The 25,897-nt window shown below is 37.6% G+C and overlaps 1 protein-coding gene across 3 annotated transcripts; it reads right to left on the reverse strand.

The window, feature by feature from the left end:
* Positions 1 to 511: 511 nt before the first annotated feature.
* Positions 512 to 23,149, reverse strand: LOC132154582 (integrin beta-1-A-like). Of its 3 annotated transcripts, none has more exons than XM_059563200.1 (17): positions 22,749 to 23,149; positions 13,693 to 13,752; positions 13,439 to 13,496; positions 10,878 to 10,963; positions 8,838 to 9,057; positions 8,505 to 8,675; positions 8,178 to 8,416; positions 6,127 to 6,282; positions 5,950 to 6,045; positions 5,745 to 5,834; positions 4,071 to 4,211; positions 3,713 to 3,915; positions 3,386 to 3,624; positions 3,043 to 3,265; positions 2,729 to 2,961; positions 2,454 to 2,620; positions 512 to 779 (listed from the first exon to the last, which is right to left on the reverse strand). In XM_059563200.1, the coding sequence occupies exons 3-17, from the start codon at positions 13,494 to 13,496 to the stop codon at positions 714 to 716; spliced, it is 2,388 nt and encodes a 795-aa protein (XP_059419183.1). In that variant the 5' UTR covers positions 13,693 to 13,752; positions 22,749 to 23,149; the 3' UTR covers positions 512 to 713. The 3 variants fall into 3 exon arrangements, with proteins under 3 accessions (XP_059419183.1, XP_059419182.1, XP_059419181.1); XM_059563199.1 differs by lacking the exon at positions 13,693 to 13,752 and adding an exon at positions 20,218 to 20,258; XM_059563198.1 differs by lacking the exon at positions 13,693 to 13,752.
* Positions 23,150 to 25,897: the final 2,748 nt, after the last annotated feature.

Raw genomic sequence — 25,897 nt, forward strand, 5'->3', positions numbered from 1 at the left:
TATGACTCCACATAATAATCATAATAAAAAGTTGATTGTTCCATGCACAGAAAATGATGAAAATCTCTCTCGAACAGCATTCAAACTCAGATGTTGCCAAGTCAATGGCATTTAAATCAAACACTTGATAGATTAATTTACAAAAATTTTTGTTTGACGCAATTAAAAAGATACTAAATCGGTCCATTTTAGATTGATTCATCAATCCACCATTGGTCGACTACAGCTACCTACTACACCAGTGACAGGACACTCCATCCACAGGTTCAGAAAGTTTCCTGTACCGTCAGAAGACACAAACTGACTCAAATGATCATCCAGTTACTAGAATGAAGCAGGTGGGTCCAATAATTGTGCCTAGTTTTTCTGGATAACATCCTTAATGCATACTTGACCACATCTTACCAACAAAACCCGTCATCTAACTCAAGATCAGTTTTAACATTCAGAAAAACAAGGCAGATCTGTGGCTAAAAATCTAAACTGAACACTGAAATGATTTTGCCTAAGATTGCATAAAGTAAAAACTCAAGTTTATACATACTGTGCAGTTCCAAAACGATGCATAGCAACACAGGTTAATCGATCAAATGCACTGCCAAAAGGCGATTTAAAAAACACAAAAAGAAAATAAACGCAGTGAAGTTCAACTCTTCCATTCCTCTTGAACTGCTCTGCATTCAGTGTTGCTGGAAGATGGACACGTTCGTCCATTACTTGCCCTCATATTTAGGGTTGACCACCGTTGTCACAGCACTCTTGTAAATGGGGTTCTCGCCCTGGAAATCAACATGAAGAGAGGATAATTAGATCAACCTTTAACATAACTACACAATTGGCAGGTTAAGACACTTCACAGCAAATGCAGTAAACAAACAAACAAACAAACAATTTTAATAAATAAATCAAAAAAGTGTTTACAAAAACCAGCAAGCAGTACAAAAGGCCATATTTTTGTAATATTAATTGCATTCTTTAAATAAATAGGTAATCCAGAAATGAAAATGTACTCATCCTCAGATCATGAGATCTGTTTGATATGAGTTTCATAGAGGAGTTTGTCTCTTCATTAGAACAGAGATATTTAGTAGTATATCATTTGCTTCATCAGAACAGATTTGGAGAAATGTGCAATGAATGGGTGCCATCAGAATGAGAGTCCATCCCCTAATATCCCCTCACATCAAAATCAACCAACATATTTGTTTAGAATAGTTTTGGACTGTTTTTGCTTGTAAACACTGCTTTGTCTGTGCATATTTCTCTCCTGATTTAAATGAGAACTTTTTTCACTGCTGAAATTAAATCATTCTTAATAATGGATTGGTTTCTTACGAACACGCAGTTTTTCACTTCACAGGATGTTATGCGATGGACTGGAGTGGTGTGGATTATTGTGATGTTTTTTTTATCAGCTTTTCAGCTCTCATTCTGACGGCACCCATTGGCTGCAAATTTCTCCAAATCTGTTCTGATGATGAAACAAACTTCTACATCTACATCTTCTACTTTTTAATTTTTAGGTGAACTATTCCTATAAGGACCGAGAGTTCATAGAAAAATGGAGTTCAAGGTTCTGTGTTTCACAGATCATAAGTCATACAGGTATGGAACCACATGCAGTTGAGTAAATGACCTAAAAGTCATGCCCTAATAATAAGTGTACTAGAGTAAATAAGTACAAATGACAACATAGTTGTTAATTTAGTTGTTGTTAAAGTGATAGAGATAAATAGACAGAGAGGGAAAAAAGCATATGTAAGCAGCAAAGAAGAGTACAGACTCCGAGTGTGACGCCCTTATTGGAATTTATTAAAAATTAAAAATTAAATTAAATTTATCCATTTAGCAGACGATTTTATCCAAAGCGATTTACAGTGCATTCAGGCTATCAATTTTTACATATCATGTGTTCCCGGGGAATTGAACCCCCAACCTTACGCTTGATAACGCAGTGCTCTACCAGTTGAGCTACAGGAACACTTAATTAATTTAATATTAATACTTAATTTTTATTAATGTATATTGGGTTTTTTAGTTAGATAGGACAATATATATATATGTGTGTGTTTTTTTTACTTTCCATAAAGCACAGTTCAATAAGTTACAATTCACTGTTTTGTTAAATATGAACCTAAATCATCACAATTAAAAGAACCACTTAAAATACTTCAGTCTGTGTGCATTGAATTTATTTAATACATGAGTTTCACAATTTGAGTAGGATTACTGAAATAAATGAACTTTTCCACAACATTCTAATTTATTGAGAAGCACCTGTATATATACAGGGAAATATTACATATTAATTTCATGTAGATGTTATTTGCGTTTAATAACTTTGACAGTTTTCTCTAGGCAACTGAGTGGCTACTTAAATGGCATGACTGAATAACTTAAAACAGATACTTGTAATGTAACATACACATGTAATGTAAATAAAAGAAACTAACCGTGTCCCATCTGGCATTCATCTTCTCTTTCTCGAACTTGGCGAACTCTCTGCGGTCATGAATAATCATGAGCAGCTTCCAGATGAGCAGAAGTGCTAAACCAATCAGAACGATTCCTGCGACCACACCCGCAACGATGGGGATGATGTCAGGGCCAGCTGGACACTCTGTGAACACAGGCACAATGCATTAACGGAAACAAGAGAAATAAAGTTTTAACAAAAAATTATAACTCAAGACCTACTGGTACTTTTTTTTTTTCATCCTCCACTTACCAAGTTCCTCTGCCACATGGACCTCAACGGTGCTGTCGTTCTTAGTAGCGTAGGTGAAGAAGAACCAACAGTCATTAGCATCACGCTCTTTGCAGTGATTGATGTATGGCTGGTCGTTGGGCTGAGGAAGTTCTTCCTTCTTCTTCTTCTTTACAAGAATGAAGTTGTTACATTGTTCTTTACACGTGTCTTTCTTTTCACCAGTACCAAATGCTCGGCACTGGACGCAATCCCTGTAAGGAAAGACACAGGCGAATATATTTAGTGCCACTAGCTGAGTGTAACAAGCCAGCTGTTCCCTGTAAATAACTCACTTGTGTTCAGTACAGACTCCGGGGCAGGTTGGGCAGATTTCACAAGTTGTACCCTGAAACTTTAAGTCGGTACATTTGCACTGGCCGCACTCGCAGGTGCCCCGACCGTTACAGATCTGTTTGTTACTGGCCAGACAGGTGGAGGTGTCCAGAGAGCAGTCGCACGCACTGCCCGTGTAGTTAGCGTCACACATACACTTTCGGCATTCACAACGACCATGACCTGGAAAGTATAGAAAGTTTGTAACCTCTCATCTGTGTAATCATGTACTGTTCCTCCACATACAGTATGTGAAGATCAGACTGGTGTGTTATTTCAGTGTCAGGATCAGCATTTTCATACCTCCGCAGAGCTTGTTGTTGGAGCGGTCGCAGCTGAAGTTGTCACACTCGCAGAACTTCCCGCTGTATCTCTCCTCTGGGTTGTCTCTTTTTTTGCACTCACATGTTCCACAAACGCAGTCCCCATTGTTGCTGCAGATGTCCGTCCCGTTATCCATGCGGCAGTTCGCGTCCAGATCATCTGTTCTGACCTCGTCTTTACTACATTCACAAAGTCTGCCGATACGTCCCTCATTGCACCTGAACATAAGCAGACACAGATAACATTACTGCCAGGTGGAGGTCTTGATTTGGTCTTGTATACAATGTTTGAATAATACTAACTAACCTGCATGCTCCACACTCCAGGGTACCGTTGCCGCCGCTACACTCCGAACTGTTCGGGATTCCCCCTTTATGACACGCACATTCACAGATGAAGTTGAGGACGAGCTCCACCTCCTCTGTGAAGCCCTGCGGCTTGATCTTTATAGTCTCTGGTTTGCCATTAGATGGACAGCCTTTAGCTGTGATCGCTACTTCAAACGTCACCTGTGACAAGAATCAAGAGCCTTGATTAGATTAGCAGTTTTTGAATTTTTATTCAAGTTGTTTTATGAAGCTGTACCAAGTGGAAAGTAGTAAATATTTGATGAAACTGTCATAGAAGCTCCATAAGGGTTTTGACTGGAGGATATTATTCTCACCTGATCTCCAATGGAGATGTTGGAGCACTTTCGTCCATTTTCTCCTTCTTCACTCACTCCATTCTTGCAGTGCGAGATGTAGGAGATGGACACACCTTCAGGGAGCCTATTGTTCTCCAGAATGATCTCAGAGGACAGAGACTGAGAAAGAGATTTAGGAAAGGATTATTTAAGAGTTTATGAAAAACGTTTTTTTTTTTTTTTTTTGAAAAACTTTTGTTCAGCATTCAAACTGATTAAAAGTGTCAGTTAATGCATTTATAATTTACAAAAGATTTCTACTTCAAATGAATTTTACATTCATCAAATATAACAACAAAAATCATGATTTCACAAGTTTTCAACTGTTTACTGATAATAACACAGCAATAAATTACATGTTAAAATATATTAAATAGAAAACTGTTATTTAAAAAAGTAAAACAAAAATTACTTTTTAAAATTGGAACTCAAGATTTTAAATTATCTTTAACAATTATTACTGTTTTTACCCCAAACTGCATTGTCATATTTCCACATATTTGTCTTGGTTAAGAACAAGAAAACTATTCAATGACTTTTAGCCTCTGCTCTCCATAATTATCTTAAGGCTCTTTTTGTCTCCTTCTATCTGTGATAGGAAGCGTGAATGTTATCAAAATTATTATTCTTAGGAATTTGAATGCACGCTTTTGTGGACCTAACTTACCTTCCGGTAGACTTCCAAATAGAATCAATAACAACAGCTAAGTAGTCCCTCTAGAGTAGATTATTTTTGATAACAAGCAAAATATGTTTGCTGCATAAATCAGATTTACTGAAAATGCAAATTCATTCTCTGCCAGCAGGAGGTGCATTAAAGCGAGAAACAGAGGTTTCCCTAGTAACTGCTGTACACGAAGCCAATAACGCTGCTTTATCAGGCACATAACATGCAAGATGAAATGAAAATTACATAGCAAATTTAATAATTAAAGATATTCTTCCTACAGTGATTTTTTCCTACAGTTTTGATTTTTAAACGTGCAGTACATGCTTATGTTTATTTGAAGCCTTTTGAAAAATTTGTCCGTTTTGGTATTTTGAGCACCATAAATAAATAAATGTATGAGAAACATTTTTGCAACCTTAACACAACTTCAAGAAAAAATAAACCTACAGAGCTCCCGTTTATTTAGATACTTTCAGATACGGAACTTTATTCGTAAGCAGTTTTCTAACTTCCCCTTTTTGCCAAATAAAAATGTTCTTGATGATATATTAGACCTTCATACATCTTTGAAAGGGCTACGTTATTGCATTCTTTCTGGTCTTGATCAAAACTGTCTGATTTTTGGAGGAAAGTCTTCTGTTATTTTATACTGTTTGGTATTTTGCCATAATCTTATTCTTATGAACTGGAAGTCAGCAGCTCCTTCTCCTTAAAAAAATTAGGTTCGCAATAAAAGCCAAAACTTTTTCTAAACGTTTTTTCCTATTTAATTTTATTAGTTATTTATTTAGTGTATAATTACGCTCATCTGGTGTTTTCTTTTTTCTTAATTTGAATTAATGTATGTTGTATGTTTATGTGTATATGTATCTATATTATTTACGTTATTTTTAGTTTCTGTCTGATCTAAGATAAACCAAATAAAGCAAAAAAAAAAAAAAAAAAAACTTTTTTGAGACTTTTAGTTACTGAGATCTACTCACTTTATATGCATCAATAATTAGGTTTATCACATTGCCCGAGTCCGAGGATAGCGTTCCCACAGCTGACTTTGGAATGAGGTTTTTCAGCTCCTGCAGACAAAGATAAAAACAGGGTTTTTTTTCCCATGCAGTATTTTATTTCCAGTAGTGTAACAGCATCAGACTTGCCTATTGATGTGGAGACAAAAGATAGCTGCTTTATTACCTGGTAAATTGGATGGAACTCTTCAGTTACTGCAAAAATGGTCTGAATGTTGTTTTCACTTAATTTTTGAACAAGGTGTGCAATCGAAGGATAGTCCTAGAAGGGATGGAAATAAATTAGACCCCTTGACATATATACTTTATGCAGTAATGACTTTATGCAGTTACACACACTTACATAGTAATGGCTCATGGTGTACATGTTATCCTGCAGATGGCATTTCCCATCATTAGGAAGCACGATGCCACCCAGTTTTCCGTCTCCAGCGAAGTGGAATCCAGCGTCCGTGGAAAACACAAGCAGACGGGTAACATTCCTCCAGCCGATCTGATTCTGAGGTACAAAAGGAACATAAAATTTCAGTTTTAAGTCAGCAGGGTTAGAGGTCATGTCACTTTAGTTTGGTTACATGGCCACATCTACCTAGTAGACAGTGGACAATTGGTTACAAATCAATACAACTAAAAAATAACAACAAAAAAAGTTGGTAAATGTTTCGGCTGGTTTTTTTTCGATCGTGGATATAATGACGTAGATGAGAACGGAAGTCCTTATATGAGCATTTCTCTCGGAAAAGCGTGCCCGCGCACACACATTGACCAGAGGAGAGAGAGACCGCGCACATCAACGCGCTTCAAAATCATCGGCAACGCTGCATAGGATTTGTTCGAGAATGCCTCCAAATAAGTGCGTTTTTGGATGTGAAGGAAAGTTTACCATGTTCAGCTTCCCCAAGAACCCAGCATTACATGAACAGTGGACGCAGTTTGTTTTTCCGGTGCAGGAGTGTATCGAGTGCATTTGTGTGTTCTGGTCATTTGAGTGATGAATGTTTTATTTACAAGACCAGGTTGATGCTGGATTTGCACATCATTTGCTATTAAAACATGGAGCCGTCCCTGTGATAAAAGACCCCATTCAAGTAAGTACAATTGCATCAGATTTCTGTATTTTTTTGGAAATCAGCACATAAGTGAATATATGTTAATGAAAACAACACGAAACATCAGTATAATAGCTCCGCTCACGGCATGCCTCCAGGAGCTCGGCTTCTTCCGGAAAGAATGGGAAAGCTGTTTTTTTATTTTATAAATATGATAAAACGAAAGATTTTTTGGATATATGAAGGATGCAGTACTACTATATAGGTACTCAAGATTAACATGAGATTAGGTGAAACTGTGTATGTTATGTACCCTTTAAAGTCGACTTTTATGTGATGAAAGTCAAGTCGAAGTCGACTAGTCGCTGATGACGTCATTATTGAACATTAGCTTGGAGCTGTAAAAAACACCTTGTGCACAGCTATATGACAGTGCTGCCCACATGGTTATTGCTCCTATAACAGCTCATTTTTATCAGTTCTTTTGCCTTTGGGTCATTTTATTTCGCACAGATGTCTGCTCTTTCTTCATCATATATAGATAAAGTAGCACAGTAAAGATTACATTTATATGAATGCATTCGTGAGAGCGACTGCGTGTGTGAATTATTTCTACATGGCAGCGTCTCTCTAGTAGTAGTGACGCTGTGGGATTTAGCTATTAACAAATATATGCTTGAACTTTTCAGTTTCTAAGCTATTTTACTGAGAAATCACAGAACAGCGTTGACAGTACTTTTCCACGCTGAATGATTCTGTACGCGAGCGATCTGCACGTGACGTACGAGCTGCTGTCTGTAGCCTATGAGTGTGCGTTACAGTGCAGCAGCGCATTAGATTAGAACAGCAATTAATTAACCTGTACAATAAGCTGTTTAGAATGTGCGTTCTCCTGTTCAATTTAGAGCGTCCAGTAATATAATCACATGTCTTGTGGACCTTTCGGAGTATACATTTACCGTATTTTTCGGACTAAGTCGCACCTGAGTATAAGTCGCATTAGTCCAAAAATACGTCATGATGAGGAAAAAAACATATGTAAGTCGCACTGGACTACAAGTCGCATTTATTTAGACCCAAGAACCAAGAGAAAACATTACCGTCTCCAGCCGTGAGAGGGCGCTATACTTATATACTTATAGTCCGGAAAATACGGTATTTGTCCTTTTAACTGTTTGAAAATGTGGAGTGTAAATGTGGAAGTCTTTCAAAGATTTATCATGTTGTGCCCTCTATAGGACCGGCGACTAGTCGACGTCAAGCTTAAAGCGTCATGGCAGGGCATTGAAGTCTTATCGATTAGCAACCACTAATATATATACAAGTATATATCAAAATAACGAACCGCACAGACAGCCACTTGCATGATGGCGTCGAACCCTCCCTCTGGTGAGTCCAGGTTTCCCGAGATCTGCTGCTTGCTAACAAGCTCATTAAACTGAGTTCCTTTTGCAGTCAAACTCAGCACATTTTTATAGCTGAACGGGCTGGTGCAGTTCTGGTCTGATGAGCAGGGGTTTAGCAGTTTGGCTGGTGTTGTGCTGATGTAAGGCATGACAGTTTTCTCCACAAAGGAGCCAAAGCCTGAAAACATTGACAAAGAATGAAAGAAAAGGCGTTATGAACTTAGCAGTGAAATACAAATGTAGACAAATCCTCCGATGTTCCTTACCAATCCGGAAGTCAGATGTGATCTTTTGCATTTCAGTCATAAGGGTGGTTCCCAGGTTTTTGACGTTCTCTAAATCATCTTTCATTGAGTAGCTGAGGTCCATCAGGTAGTAGAGATCTATAGGATAATCCTCAGCCCTCTTGAATGTCAGATTAAACTTCTGAGCTTCACCTGGGTTGAAATGAGAGAACATTGTGTTTAGACTAAAGGGGAGTGAGTGAACTGATTATTCCTAGAAGGGGAGCATTACTTCACATGACATTTGACTTTATTAGGTGATGATCTATATCTTTTAATAAGCATTCCTGGAATTGAGGAGGAAGTGAGCAGTACCTGATCTGAGGTCTAGGGTGAGTTTCTGTGGTTGAATCTGGGTGATCTCATCTGGCTTCAGTTTTACTCCATCCTTTGTGCGGTCAGTTAAAGGTTGGTTCTTGTTGACAATAACAGTCCCCCGAGGATTTTGTATGTTGGCTTCAGAGCAGCCCTTCTTAATCAGAGCTTCAACCTCATCACAGCGTGTGGACTTCTGCTCACCCTGTTTCAGAAAGTCCTGCAGAAAAAGTTTATGAAGTTTATTTTCACCCCCTAAAAAATAGTACCAGTTGGGGCACAGCATCAGTAGTATTTAATCTTACAAAAGATGAAGCAGTTAAGGGACATATATAGAGCATTGTGTTCTATTGAGACAATATCTCGATTGATGAATATCTCGATAATTCAATAACACTATAGCTATGAAATATCTATAGCAGGGATATTCAACTGACCCTTCACCGGGAGTTCAAAATGCGAATCTGCCATATTGCCCAACAAACAAACCAGACAAGAGAGTAGATTACAGCTGGTGGACTTGACTTGAAAAGAGGTGTGTATTGACGTTTTTCCATGGTTGAAACAACATACCTTCTAATGCTCATTTATGATTATTTCATGTTATAACTAGTAAAGAGGAAGAGATGACTGGTTCACATGCTCTGTCTTGTCTCCGCGATGTATTTTTCACTGGGTGAGAACATGATGTGTGGCGTGAAAACAACATGGTTTGTTGGACATCACACAGACAAAAAGTCCCACCCCAAACTCAAACTGATGTTGCTGTGTTTGGCTAGTCAGGATGAGGATGTGCAGTGTGCCTGTTGAAATAATTAAGAAGGGGCACATTCCCAACAGAGCTCAAGCCCCCCACCCTGCATTACATGAAGTTAAGTGATAGTCCACTTCCTTCTTTCTGTAATGTGGTCTAAGATTACTGTTTTCGGTCCTGCCATAATCTGCTCCACATGGCACGAACAGACATGATCACACAGGACAGTGACTCATATACACTGAGGGGGATGATGTACTCAAGTTCCACTAACATGACTCAAGAAATTGTGGGTAATAATCAGGGCTGCACGATTAACTGAAATAGAATCGAAAACGACAAAAGCTGGGATTTTCATCCGTATCTTTCAGAGAAGCACGGTTCTGTGATCAGCAGTAAATCTCCATCCAAAGGCCAGAGGGCGCACTTGCGATGGTGTTTATTTCGGGAAATGTTTATTTCGCTTCAGCTGAATAAAAAGAAGATATAACTGCTTTTATTGATTCAATGCGAGTAATAAACACATGACTACGACAATATATGGTTTATTGGAGTTCTTATTTTATATTAAAATAAAGTGTATTTATAATGCAGTGGCGTTATCTCCGCTTAGAATACTATGAAATATGTTGAAATATCCTTATTCTGTGTAAGTCACATCACCTCACAGAAGGAATTGGACAATGAATTGTCATTTGAATGACGTTATGAAGTGAATTTAGTAAAAACATGTTAGTAAATGTGGTATTTTCATGTGCTCTCGGATGGAACAATATTTACTACACAGAGCCTTAGTTCACTGAGAAGCTACGCAAACAGCTGTCATTATCGCAAATGATTTCTTCGATTTCATAATTGTGCAATAAAATCATCTGTGATTTTTTTGCGTAACTTGTCAGTGACCTAAGCTCTTTGTAGTAAATGCTGCTCCATCTGAAAGCAGGTGATGATGATTTACTGCTGATTACAGAGCCGGCTTTACTAACAAAATGAGCATGACAATTGCATTCGATTAATTGTGCAGCCCTAGTAATAATCAACTACAGGCGAATAAAGGTGGGATAAAAGGTGGGAATAAAAATGTCACTCGTGACATTTCAGAACAATGGATATTTCGCTCTCCGAAAAACAAGTTTTTTGGAGCGAGAATTGTTTGCAGAATCACAGGATACCCTCTAAAGACTTGGATAAACAAAAAATCTGTTTACAGGAAATGGTCTCCTCTATAGCCTTTTTCTACTAAACGCACGGCCATTTCCATCTTTAATGGTTTTGTCTGAACTCACCTTGTCTATACACCAGCCACACTTTTCTCCGGCCTGAATGCATTCTCCACAGGACTGGGCTGAGGCCTTGGTGCATTCGTTACCATCTGCACACACACACACACACACACACACACACACAAAACAAAACAAAACAAAACAAAACCATCATTCTCAATTTCCTCCCACCACTAACAGGAAATCCAAATCAAAGAGCATTTAATAACTAACACCATTGGGTGCCATACACAATATGACTCTCTCTCATGAGAGAGTGGCCATACGCTGTACGGAGGTCATGTGAACTGTATTAATAATGGCATACTTACTGCCTTCTCTAAAGACTTAATGCAAACCATGAGGCCAGCACATCCAGAATAAAGCACACAGGACTGGGGGACATCGCTAGAAGATGATGATGTGCTGTGAGATTTTTCTTTTTCTTAGATTTCACACTGCTGTCATATCTGAGATATTCCTGGAATGAAATACGCTGAAAATCTCTAACAGATGATCTGGCCAGTATTGCTGGGATTTTTTTTTTTAAGGCTCTGGTCTGGTGTGTATTCTGAGTGGAACTACTGAGTGGGGGGGGGGGGGGGGGGGGATAAAATGTAAGATTTGTTTATTTATTTTTTTATTCTTCAAAGATTTAAAAAAAAAAAAAAGACTACTTTGTTAACATGAGGTGAGGGCAACATCAAAGACTGCATTCAAAAGAGTGTAGGAGATTTGTTTAAAACATATTTTTATGCTGATTGAAAGTCTCTTTACATTCAGACAACAATCACAAAGTTAAGTGATCTTTATGTAATAATATCATCTGTGAAAGGCGTAAGACCAAAAAATGTTCGTCCAATCATATCCCTTAGTCTGAGGAATAAGCCTATGTGCCTGTCAAATTAAGGGCTGTGCGATACATTGCATGCGATTGTCACTAAAGCCGGTTCCCTGATTAACAATAAATCACCATCACCTGCTTTCAGATGGAGCGGCATTTAATAGACAGAGCCGTAGATCACTGACAAGCTACACACACGTTCATTATCGAAAGGGGATTCATCTGCGATAATGAAAGTGATATTGTGTAGCTTGTCAGTGATCTATGGCTCTAATGCCGCTCCATTTGAAGCAGGTGATGGCGATTTAGCGGTTAACACGGACTAGATGAGCGTGATACATCACGTTCGATATATCATGTATATCAATATGTGTGTATTTGCATAGATCTGTGCACTGTGTTCTCGCAGACATGATAAATCATCAGCACGTTACATTACGCTATTGCAGACCAAGCCGAGAATGGACAGCGTTACTATTGTAATATTATGTGCTTTTTACTATAGCATTTTCTCACCGGTGAATGAGACATGAGGTAATCTCTTTGTGTCACTGGTTAGCCTCTGGTCTACCTGTGCATGTTAATGTGTTTTGGAGGAGGCGAGGCTTTGGAGAGTGATTTGCAGGGAGGGTGGGATCTTATGCTTTCAAAACTAGCCTCCCAAAAAAAAGCTTCCCCTAACTTTAAAGGGTCATTTTTTTTTGGAGTGTTACAAGCTCTTGGTGCATAAAGAAGATCTGTGAAGTTGCAAAGACTAAAGTCTCAAATCCAAAGAGATATTCTTTATAAGAGTCAACCACTCCTACCGAAACAGCTCATTCTAAAATGGTCCCATGTCTGTCACTGTGTGTGAAGATTTGCATAACGTCGCCCAAATGTTCACGCAAAGAAAGGCGGCGTAACTTTTATTCTCGCTGTAGCCACCAGCGCCATGTTGTGGAGACCAGAGTATGTGAGCGGAGTGGAGCATCAGCAATTTCCCCTTCGTGCTCCTAGCATTTAATAATCACTCCGCTCCAGCGCCGCTCCAGGTTCACCATTTCCTGCGTATTGGAACACTAATGTGCAAACTTTTTTCCTACCACGTGACAAATAACATATGTCAGCATTAAAATATATAACTGCTGTTTTTTCAGGTACAAAAATAGTTTGTGATGAAATGTTTTTGTCAGTTTATTTTAAATACGGAGCGATGCATTTCTTCTAAAGATTTTTGCTCATTCAAAATCGGATAAAGATGAAGTAACACTGTAAGATTAGATTTGTTTGAATGCATGATTGAGAGAGCAATTGCGTGTGAATTATTAAGTATTGTAGTAGCATACTTGTTTAAATCATGCTTTCAGCTGAAAATATTCAGTATCTAGAAGGATCAAGCATCCTTGAGAACTATAACTTCCTGCTCAAAATGTACGCACTTCAGAAAAGCAGCACATAGAGGAGAAACATTCATGTATAGTATGTAGAAAATAATGTTTTTTTGAACCTTAAACAACAAATACATTGCATTACACCAAATAATGTTATTTTTCACCTTTAGCCCATACAAACCTGCAGGGTTCCCACACCCACTTTTTTGACAGCAAATCGCCATTACAGTGTTTTTTTTTTTTTTAACCATTTAAAATATGTTACAATTGTGCAATATAAAATACATTCACAACAGAAGCATTTTCACTAATGGTCTCGCACTTTTGAACCCAACTATATAAATGATGCTTTCCAAATCTGAAGTTCTTACCTAGTTGTGCCCTACTGAGTCCAAGAAGAAGTGAAAACAGGAGCAGCTTCACATCCATCTGAAAACACAATAAAAGGGGTCAACTCAAAACCTTTCATTCTTCTTCTGACTGGTCTTCTCTCTTGTTATTGTTGCCATTTGTTATGTTATTTATAATAATCATATTTTCTTATTTAATTAAATATGAAGCATTTTTGACTAAACCAATATCAGTAAAAACACTGCAACACAGAGGAAAGGGTGTGTACATGTACCGTATGTGTTTATGACTTCTCAATGTGTAGGCAGTGTTGCAAGGTCACTTCCTGTTTCTTCTAGCACAAATGCATGGTCACAGTAAAACATTCTAACGGTTTGAACAGAACGGCACACACAGATTACTTTCCTTAATTTATAGTCACTGTACAGTCCCACTGCAGTAACCTGGGGTTAAAACTCACAACAACATACTGTCAAACATTACAGATCAAGTAAAAGCCTATTTATTATTCCTATAGTCAGCAAAGAGACACACAGAGCATTCTACTTTGTGCAAGTCAGACAAGTATGAACAGACATCCAGAAAAAGAGAGAGACTCTACTCCCATTTTTGGTGAACAATGGTAAGACGATGGATCTGTTTTTCCTATGAAACAACCTCACTGATGAAACAAAGAGGAGGTGGTCCTTTTATCTCAATCTATCTAGAGTACAGACATCGGTGCCAAACACTGTGGATTTGGCCTTATTAGGAACAACAGTGAGTGCAAACACACAATGCTGTTACTTAGCATCCAAAAAAAAAGACTTCAGTCACAGACAAGCTACTTTTTCACATCTAGCATGAGAAATGCACAAACAGCAGGGGCAAATCCAGCAAAACTCTAGCTGTTCTGAAGCAGAAGATACATGTGACATGAATTATATCAACACAAACTAATATTTCTTTCTTCAAAACACAGGCAGGCATGTGTGCTGTAGAGACTGGATGGGTGGGTGAACTGCAGTAGACTCGGCCGTTACTCTATCTACACACACACACACACCTCAGACCTGTGAACACTTGAAGATAAGCAAACTATAATATTTCTTTCAGTACACTGGTGCCGTTCATTTCGACAACAGATGTGTGTGCTGTAAAAGGGACAACATGAAGGACGGTGTGTGATTTGTCTTAGCATATTTACTCAATTTTTTCCTTATTTATCCTTTTGACACCTCTATAATTTACAACTTCCCTCTAATTAAAGTCTGTGTAAAAATATGCCCCATTTGACATACAAATGAACTTTCCATATTGATTTATAGCATTTAACTTGTATTTAGTATTTCATATTGCATTGTGTTTTAGGGTTGAAGGCAACGTCCATAATGATGTCCTGGCAGAAAATAACCAGCACCTTCTCCGTTTTAATTGTTTCCCCCTTTTTTCTTTCAGTGCATGTAATTTATTTCTTATTGCCTTATTTGTTATTTTATTTATTGACATAATTGGCACTTTTGCTATTTTTTTTTTTATTACCCATTTTTTTAAATTAACCATTTTACCTTATTACCCATGTTACACTTCTTTGGTAATAATGTTTTTGTTGTAGTAAAAGAGCTGTTCAGTTATCCAAAAAACAAAGTTGTTTACGCAAGTTTAAAAACATAGGTTGCAAGCAAGCTACAATAAAAGGACACAAATAGTTGTTAGATTCATTAAAAAAAAATCACCTAAACTCACACGGTTTCACAGTTAAAGTCCTTTTTAGCAACTTGTTTTTTAAAAAATGAAGTATGGATGCTCCATTCAGGATTTTTGTAGCTGTTCACCGATAACAGGAAGCAGTATCTGCCGATGTCATGCCAAACCTCTCATTGTAGGTGCATTGTCAGCTTTAGATTGGCCTTTATAGAGACCGGCGACCAAACTTCCCAAAGCGATTATCAGCCGATAGTAATTGATTGGTAGCCAATCAATTGGAGTGCCCCCTTAAGTGTGAGGTATTCCTGTGCGCCACACAGCAGCACTCAAAAATGTTAATTTTCATCATGTTTTTAGGACTAAAAAATGTATTTCTCTAAAGCACACTATATTAGCATTGAAACTAAAACAGAGATAAAAAGAGAACCGATGCAGCACAAAACACATCCTAATAGATTTATTTTCTTTCTATACACACACACACACACACACACACACGTGTAAGTGTTTATGATGTAATAAACTCAAAGCCAGCAGTGCAGTTTCAGATCAGAACACTGACGACTCACTGATTGTGGTGAAAGACATCTTCACACCAACTTATTAGGTTAAATTTACACTACTGCTCAAAAGTTATTTCTGTGATGATCCTTCAGATATTATTCTACTATCCTGACTTGCTGGCAAATAAAAATAATTCTTATTATCATCAACACTGTTGAAAACAGAAGGCTACTTAATATTTTTTTGAAACAAATATTTTTTTCAGGAATCTTTGATGAACAAAGATTTTAAAACAACAGCATTTATTTCAAATTGAATTCTAATTTTTTTACTGTCGTTTAATGAATTTAACATCCTTTCTGAATAAAAGAATTCGATTCCTTTAAAAAAATCTAAAGAAATAAATAAAAAAAAAGTACAATTGTTGATGAACTGAAGTATTCAAAGAATATTGTCTTTGAACGATGTTTACAGTCATTTGCAGAAATTCTTGGAACCCTTTGTATCTCAAACCAGTGGCATCATAGTCAACGAAGTTTCAGATATTTGCTCCTCAGTGTGACCTGACTGGTCAATTATTTGACAGTTTCACATTTACAAGTCTCACTGACACAGAGGAAGGGTAAGCTATGAGACAGCTGGCTCTTCAGTCTGCTGTTTCATTCTCAGCCGTTCTGTATAACACGATCTTCAGAGAGAGTATGGTGTGTGGGAGAGACAGAGAGATTCTCAGTTCTGCCTTGTCTGCTTTCCCCAAGGCTGTGTTGTGTCAAGGCCTTGAAAATGCAGCCCTGGGGTCTCTATATACAAATGTGTGTGTGTGTGTGTGTGTGTGTGTGTGTGTGTGTGAGAGAGAGAGAGAACACTCCTTCATCTGCCTGGAGCTTCTTTGATTGTTACTGTTCCAAAGTCCTGCCCATATTAAACAGACTCCAATTAATCACAGCTCTACCAGTTCTCTGCCTTCGGGCGTCACATTCTCTTGGAAATGTTCTGAGAAGATAAAATTCTGTGTGCAATTCAATTCAATCTTTATGAGTTCTTGGAAAAATAAAAGTGAAAAACTAAAAAATTGTAAGTGAGGTGTCATTCATGTCAATAGCACGGTCAAAAACTTGTTGATAGTTCAAAATACCTATATAAATACATAAAATATCTACCTTTAACTTAAGTATCACTTTCAGTTATGTCCATACTGAAACTCATTCAGTAACAGCACAGTTCAGATTTGTCAGATTCAAACCAGTAACTCACTCAATTTTTTTTTTGAATTATTCATTAAAAGAATAATTCATTCAGGAATAAATGGAGGTTTACACAACAATGTTTCCAGCCAAAAACAGGAAACTTTTTATTCATTTTGACTGTTCGTTTACACATCAATGGCATTTTGGGGACTGAAAACTTGTTTCAAATTGCAAGTTTTTGAAAATGGCACAGTTATCGTTTCCGTGTAAACACCCAATATGGGAATCTTTGAAAATGGTGACGTCATGCGCGCACGTAGTATATGTTAGGTATGTAGGCACGCGGAGTACATGTCAACTTTTAAGGCAAGCGCAAACAAACATACACAACAATGGCGGAGTATATGGTACTGTTGTTGCTGCTCAAGAGTTTGCTACAACAGTGGACAACATATAATCATCACTTCCCTACAGGTACTGTTTACTAACAAGGTGACGGCGCCAACTACTGGCCTGGCATACGTAATACAGCGTTTTTGTCCATTTTCGTGTATATGTGTAAACATATACAAAAAAGTTGTGTATACCCAACGGAAAACCTCTTCCATTTTTGACTACACCATTGTGTAAATTTAACCTAAAGCCCCGTTCATACCAAGAACAATAACTATAAAGATAACGATATTAGCATCCACACAAGCAAACGATATCATCTGTTTATTCTAAGTGCATGCGAGTCTGCCGCTTTAAATTCTCGAGCTCGTCACAGGATGGTTGTCAATGTTTATATCATTCATCAGCTGGAAAAAATAATTCTGAAAATGATTCCAACGATATCGTTTCTCTGTGCCTTTATCGTTATAGCTGTGATGTGGACTCTGCTATTCTTTAATACAGAGAAGGATTTTTTTTAACTATATCTCTATCGTTATCTTTATAGTTATAGTGCTTGGTTTGAATGGATCTTAATACTATACTGGTCATGCTGCATGTTTTTGATTCACCAAAAAGAACCAGCTAATAAAAGTCTTTCAATTGCATCTGTTTCAGTACAGACTGCAAGCACCGCTAATACAAGCACATAAAGATGTGAAAAACGTATATGCCTCTCTTACAGTCGGAGCTTCAATTCTGTGTCTTCACTTTAAGGTTCCTTTTACACAGGAATTCTTAAATGGCTTTTCTCAGTTATCCACTACCTGCTGATTAAAGTTACTGTCAAGACAAACATGCCACAGAGTGACCATTAATCCCTCTACAGCAGGGTGGCCATTTCTGTAATTAAACTGCCTTACCCGGCCAACCCCCCTCCATCACACACACACTGCTAAGTGATGGAGCTTATTTACCACAGAGGATGACCGACAGACACAGAGAAGGGAAACTCCACCTCCAAAAGAGACTCAGCCTTCATTGCATTGAAGGTACAGAATCAGTTTTAAGAATACTAGGCTTTTGTTGTTATCTTTTAATGCTAGAAGCAAGACATTGCTTTCCCCTTAAGCAAAAAAATGCAGTATTAACAATTTAAGCAGCCAGACATAACGGCAGGCAAGAGAAATTATTTTGTCCTGAACCCAAACCCTGTGCATTAAGTTTCTACTCACGGAGCATCAATGTGCCAACTGAATGCTATGAAAACATACAGTGCTTAACAATTTATTAGACCAACTGTCATAAGACAAAACAGAAATATTTTAGGAATCGGTCAAAAAAAAAAATTCTAAAAAGGTTATTGTAATTTTTGGACTAAATAGTATTTATTCACATAATAACAAAAATGGCCTCCTTTGCCTTTGATATCAGCTCACATGTTTGCTGGTATTATTTACTTTTTGACTAATTGGGTATCTAAATAAAAAAACACTTTTAAGCACTTGACAATTTTTTGTTGCCTTTCTTTCAAAGATAACAGCAATAATTATATCATGGCATTAAAAATAGCTTACTACCCTTACTAGTAAAAAGCTTACATATAATGGAGGTCTAACCAATACAGAAAGCTAAAAATTTTTTTTGGTAATTTATTACCAATACTGTTAGTTAAGAGCAGCAGTGGCAGAACCCTTACATACATTTGTTAATCACTAGGTTATACAGTGAATATAGTTTAGGAAATCACATCGTGAGCACTTTGATCATAGTCAGTCTCATTTTTGCACCGAGGACGCACACACGTATCTGTAAAAGTGCCTGACAGGCATTACACTAATGTATCAGCTTGAAGCGTAAAATAAAGATTTCTCATGTTTTGGGCAGCTTGGATCACATACTTTTCCTGCAGGAGCTCATTCTGTTTTCACCAATATTTGTATATCCATAGAATTGCATTATTCCGTGCTGTAATTTTATGTGATAATTTTCATTATCGATAATAATCTATTAGTTGTTGCAGCCCGATGGGGACCATTTTGTTTTCAAAGCCCTGCCCCAATCTCATCTCATTGTTAATGTGTCACAACAGAAATGAGGACAGGAAGTGAGTCAAAGGCCAGTCTGGACCGCAGCATTAATATTAGAATCAAACAAGCAGCACATTCTGACTCCATCTCTCACACACCTTTAACACTCACACTGACTTTTATGAGTCATACATATTCACAACAGCAGGTTACATGCCACACTATACAGATACACTTATACAGATGCTTAGCATAATGGCATACCCTGAACACCTACAATAAAGTCCCGATGAAATGCTGACATTTCATTCTGTATTATGAATACATTGTTGTCTGTCCATGCATCACTCATCACAATGAATCCTCTTCAATCTGCATCACAGAGTCATTAAAGTTGTATGATTTGAACACAGACTCTTTATCCTGTTGCCTTTACATGTTCAGATCCAACCTCTTTCTTATCTTTTGTGGTAAAAGACTATGCTGTTAATAACGGAGCATTACACAGACACAAACGTGCACACACATGCACAACATTACACACAAGAACACAGGAGGAGCCACGGTCTACCACCTCTGGCTCTTTTTATACCACAGTAAACAGTTAAAATCCACTCGGTCCAAAAAAAGAAAGTGAAAAGAATTTTCACAAATCTTTGCATAGAGTTGGTCATTTCAAAAGTTCTTATAGCTTAACAATAGCAAAAGAACCAAAACCCACAAAGACACCGACCAAGCAAATAAACATAGCAAACAATAGGAAAAAATGACTAATTATTACTGTGTTCGTGCCACAAAGTTACATTTTATTATGTACGGAAAAGCGCATACTGTACTTCTCCCACTCTCTACCTTACAAGCACACACACTCACACAGGGAAACATACTTGTGCACAGTAAAGTGTTGTTAGCTCTGCACTTACAATTTTATCAGTAAAATAGCTCAATAACTTCAAAGCTAAAATACATTTCTCAAAAGAGAAGTAATAACGGCGCTGTTCTTGAAACAGATAAACTTACATTTTCTATATTAGTAGAGATGCTGACTCTGCTGCCAATCATTGTTGAGAGATAAACAGACTTAGTATAATTCACACCCGCTTTCTCTCTCTCTCTCTCTCTCTCTCTCTCTCTCGCTCTCATAACTGCATTAGTCTGCTATCAACGGTTCAAGCCTCCATTGCAAGGGTCTAAATGATGTTTTGGAATTAGCAACGGAGGAGTTAGATGAGATGCATAAGAAATTAAGTGTTTAAAGGACAAAAACCTGAGGAATGTCTTTAAATACATAGAACAATATTTGAGCTGTGGTAACCAAAGTATAAGCAGAATAATTGACTCTGGTCCATTGAATTATTGGAAAATGCAAAAAAAAGAAAAAGTTTTAATTATTCAACAGACTGTCTCAATAATCTTTTACTTATTACATTATAATTATTTAAAAAAATTAATTAAAAAAATATAATAAAAAACTATTCCCTGATATTTCAACCTTCAACCAAAATAACAGCTACCACAGTTACTGTTCCTGCTAATCCATAATCAACAGTGTTTGGAATAACGGCGTTTAAAAGGACGGCGTTAGGTAACGACGTTATTTTTTCAGTAACGGGGTAATCTAACTAATTACTTTTCCCGTCGTTACAATGCCGTTAACGTTACTGAACGTTAAATGCGGTGCGTTACTATGCATTGATTTAATATGCAATCCGAACGCACCCCTGGCTCACACAGCGAGTGAGCAGGTGGGTTAATAACGAGATAAGCGATTATGATTGGCTAAGGCAGAGTCATGTGTTTCATGGTAGCCAATCAGAGCCAGTGTTTTTACACACACGCGCCAGCGGCGCCAAACACACACAGTCACACACAAGCAACAGCTACACAGAGATTCGCAGCAGCAGGAGAAATGGTGAGTCAGGAGCAATCCGATGAAAAGTTGGCATTTTCAAGGTGGAGATATAAGCACTTCTTATAATCATAAGAACGTGCATGTAATGTGTACATGTAATGTGATACACACGCATCTACAAAGGTAGTGGCCAAAAACACTTTTCTTACAAAGAGTGCAGGATAAGACTCTTGCTGTCTGTTGACGTGCAATAAATATCGAAAACAAATTCTTTGACACATAGCAACTTTTTTTTTTTTTTTTTTTTTTTTACAGTAACACAAATAGTTACTTTCCCTGGTAACGAGTTACTTTTATTATAGAGTAATTCAGTTACTAACTTTTTGGAACAAGTAGTGAGTAACTATAACTAATTACTTTTTTAAAGTAGCGTTCCCAACAGTGATAATCAATACGGACCTTCATTTAAAGTGAACTAAGCTTTGAATTTTGTTCTTTTTGTGGAGGCTGACACCAAGTTCCCATTTTTTTTTGCAGCAGCAGCAGCAGCAACAGTTGTAGTAACAATAGCAAAGATTGTGGTTACAATGTTTCTATAAGGGTGGGTTCTGTCTTAATAAGAGACAAACACCACAGTTTATATCAAGTCACTACACCAGTCTGAACTTTAAATCACATACATGTAAAGCACCCTAAATATTTTATTTAATTTTTTGATAATTTAGGAATGTGCTATTTTTAGTCAGCTAAGATTAATTAACGAGCAAAAGAGTTCAACCAAAGATAATATTCAGCTGGTCACGTGATGTTGGCCAGATGAGGCGACCCGCTCTAGGCTACTGATATGACTGGAGTGTTATAGTGTACCTTTAAAATATATTTCAATTTTCTTAATGTCGGAAACCTTTAAATGAGGAAAAAGTTACCAAATGCAGCTTTAAGACATCTGGCAAATATACAAAATTCTTCCACACGATTATGTGACCTGAATACCATTTTCGATATGAGAGTTTTAATTCAGTTTCGCGGCGGGATATTTCCTTGTAGAATTGGGCCGAAAGCACTTCACAGCGCTGTTCACGTCTAAAGCCATTTTCAATTTCTCCTAGGGCATCACAAATCACGGGCACAATGCCTTTAAGCACATATAATGCAGTCACATTTAGTATTGGTGCAGTAACAATGCAAAAGTTCACAATATGATCCTTTAAGTGTGTTCATATCAGTTAAGTCAATGGTGGTCCCAAACAGGATCGTGACAAAAAAAGGCTATACCATTTCGACTTCTAGGGAGTCATATTTACACAAGCGACTACCAAATAAAGCATTTTTCAACCCCAACAGCCCCCCTCGGACCTTCTCTACCTGGACTAAAGTAGTTAACTAGTTGACTTGCAAAAGATGTTGGGGACACACACGACGCGACACACAGATCCAAGACAACAGACGTCTGGGAAAGACATAGCCTAAAGGGACACTATTCGCATATGATCTGCGAATCAGTTCTGGGGCAGATCCACGTCTGTCCTTTGAAGTGCAATGGATGGGACATCCCTTCCCGAAGTTCTTAACCCAAGATCACTCTCCAGATCAAACCCTAAAGCTCAAAACTCCTGGCTTACTCTTAGATATAATGCATTTGACAAACGGTGCTGGCACTAAGGTTTGTTAAAAAAAGTGATATTTTGACGTTCCTTACCTTAACAAGTGTCCGCGGCTATTTAGCAGACTACCAGGTGTTATTTTATTTATTTTAAAACCGCATTTGCAATGGAATAAACCTCCTGCAGCGTTTGGACCAACAGTCCAGTTGCTCGTCCGTGTCTGTGGAGTCTTTGTTTTGTGGCTACTTTGAATCAACAGCTGGTTTAAAAAACAAAACAAAACAAAAAAACACTAAAAACACGCGATTCCCTTGCAACCAACAACGGGGCAGATTAATGGCTAAATGAGGGCAGGTAGTCCAGCTCGCCGTTCCTCGTCTCGGCCTGTCCTGTCCTGTCCTCTGATCAGATGGTTAATGTGTTTGTATCTGTGGTCGATGGACTGTGAGACGAGTTTGCGATGGCAAGCCTCTCCCTTCCTCCTTCCACAGGAAATAAAGCTAACAGCCCATCCACACTGCGAACGTGAACAAACTAGTGGATTCTGATTCAATGGATTCAGTAAGTGATTTGAATCTTTTGAATCATTTTACAAAACGATTCATTCGGAGACTTTGTACTCAAGCGGCTAGTGTTTTGTATATTATGAACGAGTCATTGAATCAGTGCCCGGGCATATTATATTTAAATTCATATTTATGTTTACATTTATTCAATAAGCAGACGCTTTTATCCAAATATACTTACAACTGAGGAATACAATGAAGCGATTCACCATAAAGAGACAAATAAACACAGGAAGTGCTTGTAACACAAAATTTCAAATATTGTTCAGATAAGTATAAGCTATGCAGGGATTAATTTTTTTCAGCTATTTTTTTCTTCATTTTTTTAATAGGCTATTGGGATGCAAGTCAGTTGTTGACGAAAGAGATGTTTTTTCATCTGTCACTAGACAATTGTCAGGGATTTAGCATTCTTGATGGGAGAGGGAACATCATTCCAGCAGCTGGTAAAAAATGTTCTGGAAAGTGATTTTGTGCCTCTCTGTGATGGTACCATGAGGCATCGCTCACTTGTAGATCTCAAGCTTCTGGAGGGGATGTAGATTTGTAAGTGGAAATAGGAGGGTGCTCAGTCCTTGGCTGTTCTATATGCAAGCATCAATCTCTTGAACTTGATGTGAGCCACAACCGGAAGTCAGTGCAGGGAGATAAAGAGAGGTGTGACACGGGCCCTTTCGGGTTCCTTGAGACCAGTTTTGCTGCAGCATTCTGAATCAGTTGTGAATGTTTGAATCTGAATGTTTGAGAAAAATCGAGTTCAAGTTTTCTGAAGTTTCCAAAGCATAATCACAGAGCAACGTTGCCTCTTTTCCTCCAGTTCTTTTCTTAATAATAATTACTATATCAATAATTCACAATATAGCTATTTTTTATTTTAGCGTTTTTATTATAAATAAGAACAGACGGAAAAAAGCAGATCAGCTCGAGAAACGAGCAGAGGAATGGTACTCCTCTCAGAAAACGTACAAATAAAGGTAATTAAACATCTAAACCATCTAAAATGACTGCATCATTACACACCGTGACTATAGTCTAAACAGTGATAAAAACTCATAGTATTGAGGAAATGTCAAGTCTATGGCAGTCAAGATGACTTTCCTAGCCATGAGCAACTAGTCGGATTCTTACTCATGACTGTTGCATTGAGCTGAACAATGAGCAAACAGGGTAAAACGCTTAATGCAACAAAGGCCTGATAGTCTAAAATAACCCTGACTCTGTGATAAGCAGTAACCGCTGTGGGAAACACCACCTGCCTTGCAAGCAAACAGAGCCTGAAAGTGTGAAAATACTTAAAGCATTTCCTGTTTAGAGAAACTTTACATTACTGTTGTTTACTTAATCTCATGTGTGTGATTCAAAAATGCTATCTCTCTCTCACACATAGCCTACTCTAAATATAAACAAAATAAGTGAACTGGATTTGTACATAACATTAAACAAATCATTCTTGTGAAACCTAGAGCTAGCTGACAAGCTTTATCTACAGTCAATGCATTGTAGATGATATACGGCCATATTCATAAAAAAATAATTTTTGGTTTACAGAAAGTTTTGGGGGAAAATAAAGAAACATTTTCTGGCTTTGGAGAATTTTAGAACGATGTCTGTTTTGGGAACATGGAACTAATTAACATTATTAGAACGTTCCCAACACAGACCAGAAAGGTTTCTATATGTAAACAGAACATTCACTGTTTGGAGGACGTTCCCTTAACACTGGCAATATTTTCCCAGAACGTTCCCTTAATATTCTGATATTATTTACCCTGCTCTACATCAGTAATCATCCAGCAGTCCTGTCCCATATAAACGGAATAGGCTATTTTAAAAGCAGCCTGGTTGGTGGTTACTGGTTTATCTGTGGCAACATCTTTAAGGAAGTGGGACCTTGGCGACATATTTTCAGTGATGAACTAATAATGCAAACACACAGTACAAACTCAGTGGTCTAGAAGCGGTTTGGATGTGAAACCGCACCATGCTCGATCACACATAGGCAACCTTGTTACCATGACGACAGCACAACAAACTTCACCATTTCCGCTCAAAACAATATATGTTCTGCCTAACTTCCCTATTAGCGATACATTTAACTTGAAGATTCTGATAAACGGATATGCGGTCATTCCTTAGATCATCTGTACAAAACTTTATATTTGCCTTAACTCGGATGTGGGAAAGCAACGTTTAGCTTCGGGAATGGAGATTACGCGCATTATAGTGCCAACGGCTTAAAACAGAAGTCGCGAGGACCTTATAGAGCAGCGCCATCTAGTGGCAGAGAAACAGATACTGCACGACCTCGAGTCTGAAGGAGCATGAGAAAGAAACAGAAGTCATTCGCCTCAGTGTACCATCAATGATTTTAAAACTGTTCTGTCAATGTCGCTTTGACAAGTCAACACAATAAAATCACACTGACAATAATTAAAATTATAATATTATAAAGTAAAATATATATTTGAAGGTAGAATTTACCCTAAAGAAGCTGAAAAAGTTCAGCTGTTTTCTGTTCTGTTGTTCAAAATGTGGGTTTAGATTGTTCTAAGTCGTCCTATTAAACGGCGGCTGGCTTGTAGACCTAATGCATTTTAAAAACTTAATTGTTGTCAGAAAAAAACACAATTCTTTAGATATTATCGATGAACAATAAGGCTCTTATTGCAGAATGTACC

This window comes from Carassius carassius, chromosome 12 (assembly GCF_963082965.1).
Source record: "Carassius carassius chromosome 12, fCarCar2.1, whole genome shotgun sequence".
In the NCBI taxonomy this organism is placed as follows: Eukaryota; Metazoa; Chordata; class Actinopteri; order Cypriniformes; family Cyprinidae; genus Carassius; species Carassius carassius.

Coding starts and splice junctions, on each gene's coding strand:
- LOC132154582 (XM_059563198.1), bottom strand. CDS start 13,496: ATGGATGTGAAGCTGCTCCTGTTTTCACTTCTTCTTGGACTCAGTAGG. Junction 8,417..8,504: donor CACATCTGACTTCCGGATTG/GTAAGGAACATC, acceptor CAATGTTTTCAG/GCTTTGGCTCCTTTGTGGAG. Junction 2,962..3,042: donor GGAGTCTGTACTGAACACAA/GTGAGTTATTTA, acceptor CTTTCCTTACAG/GGATTGCGTCCAGTGCCGAG.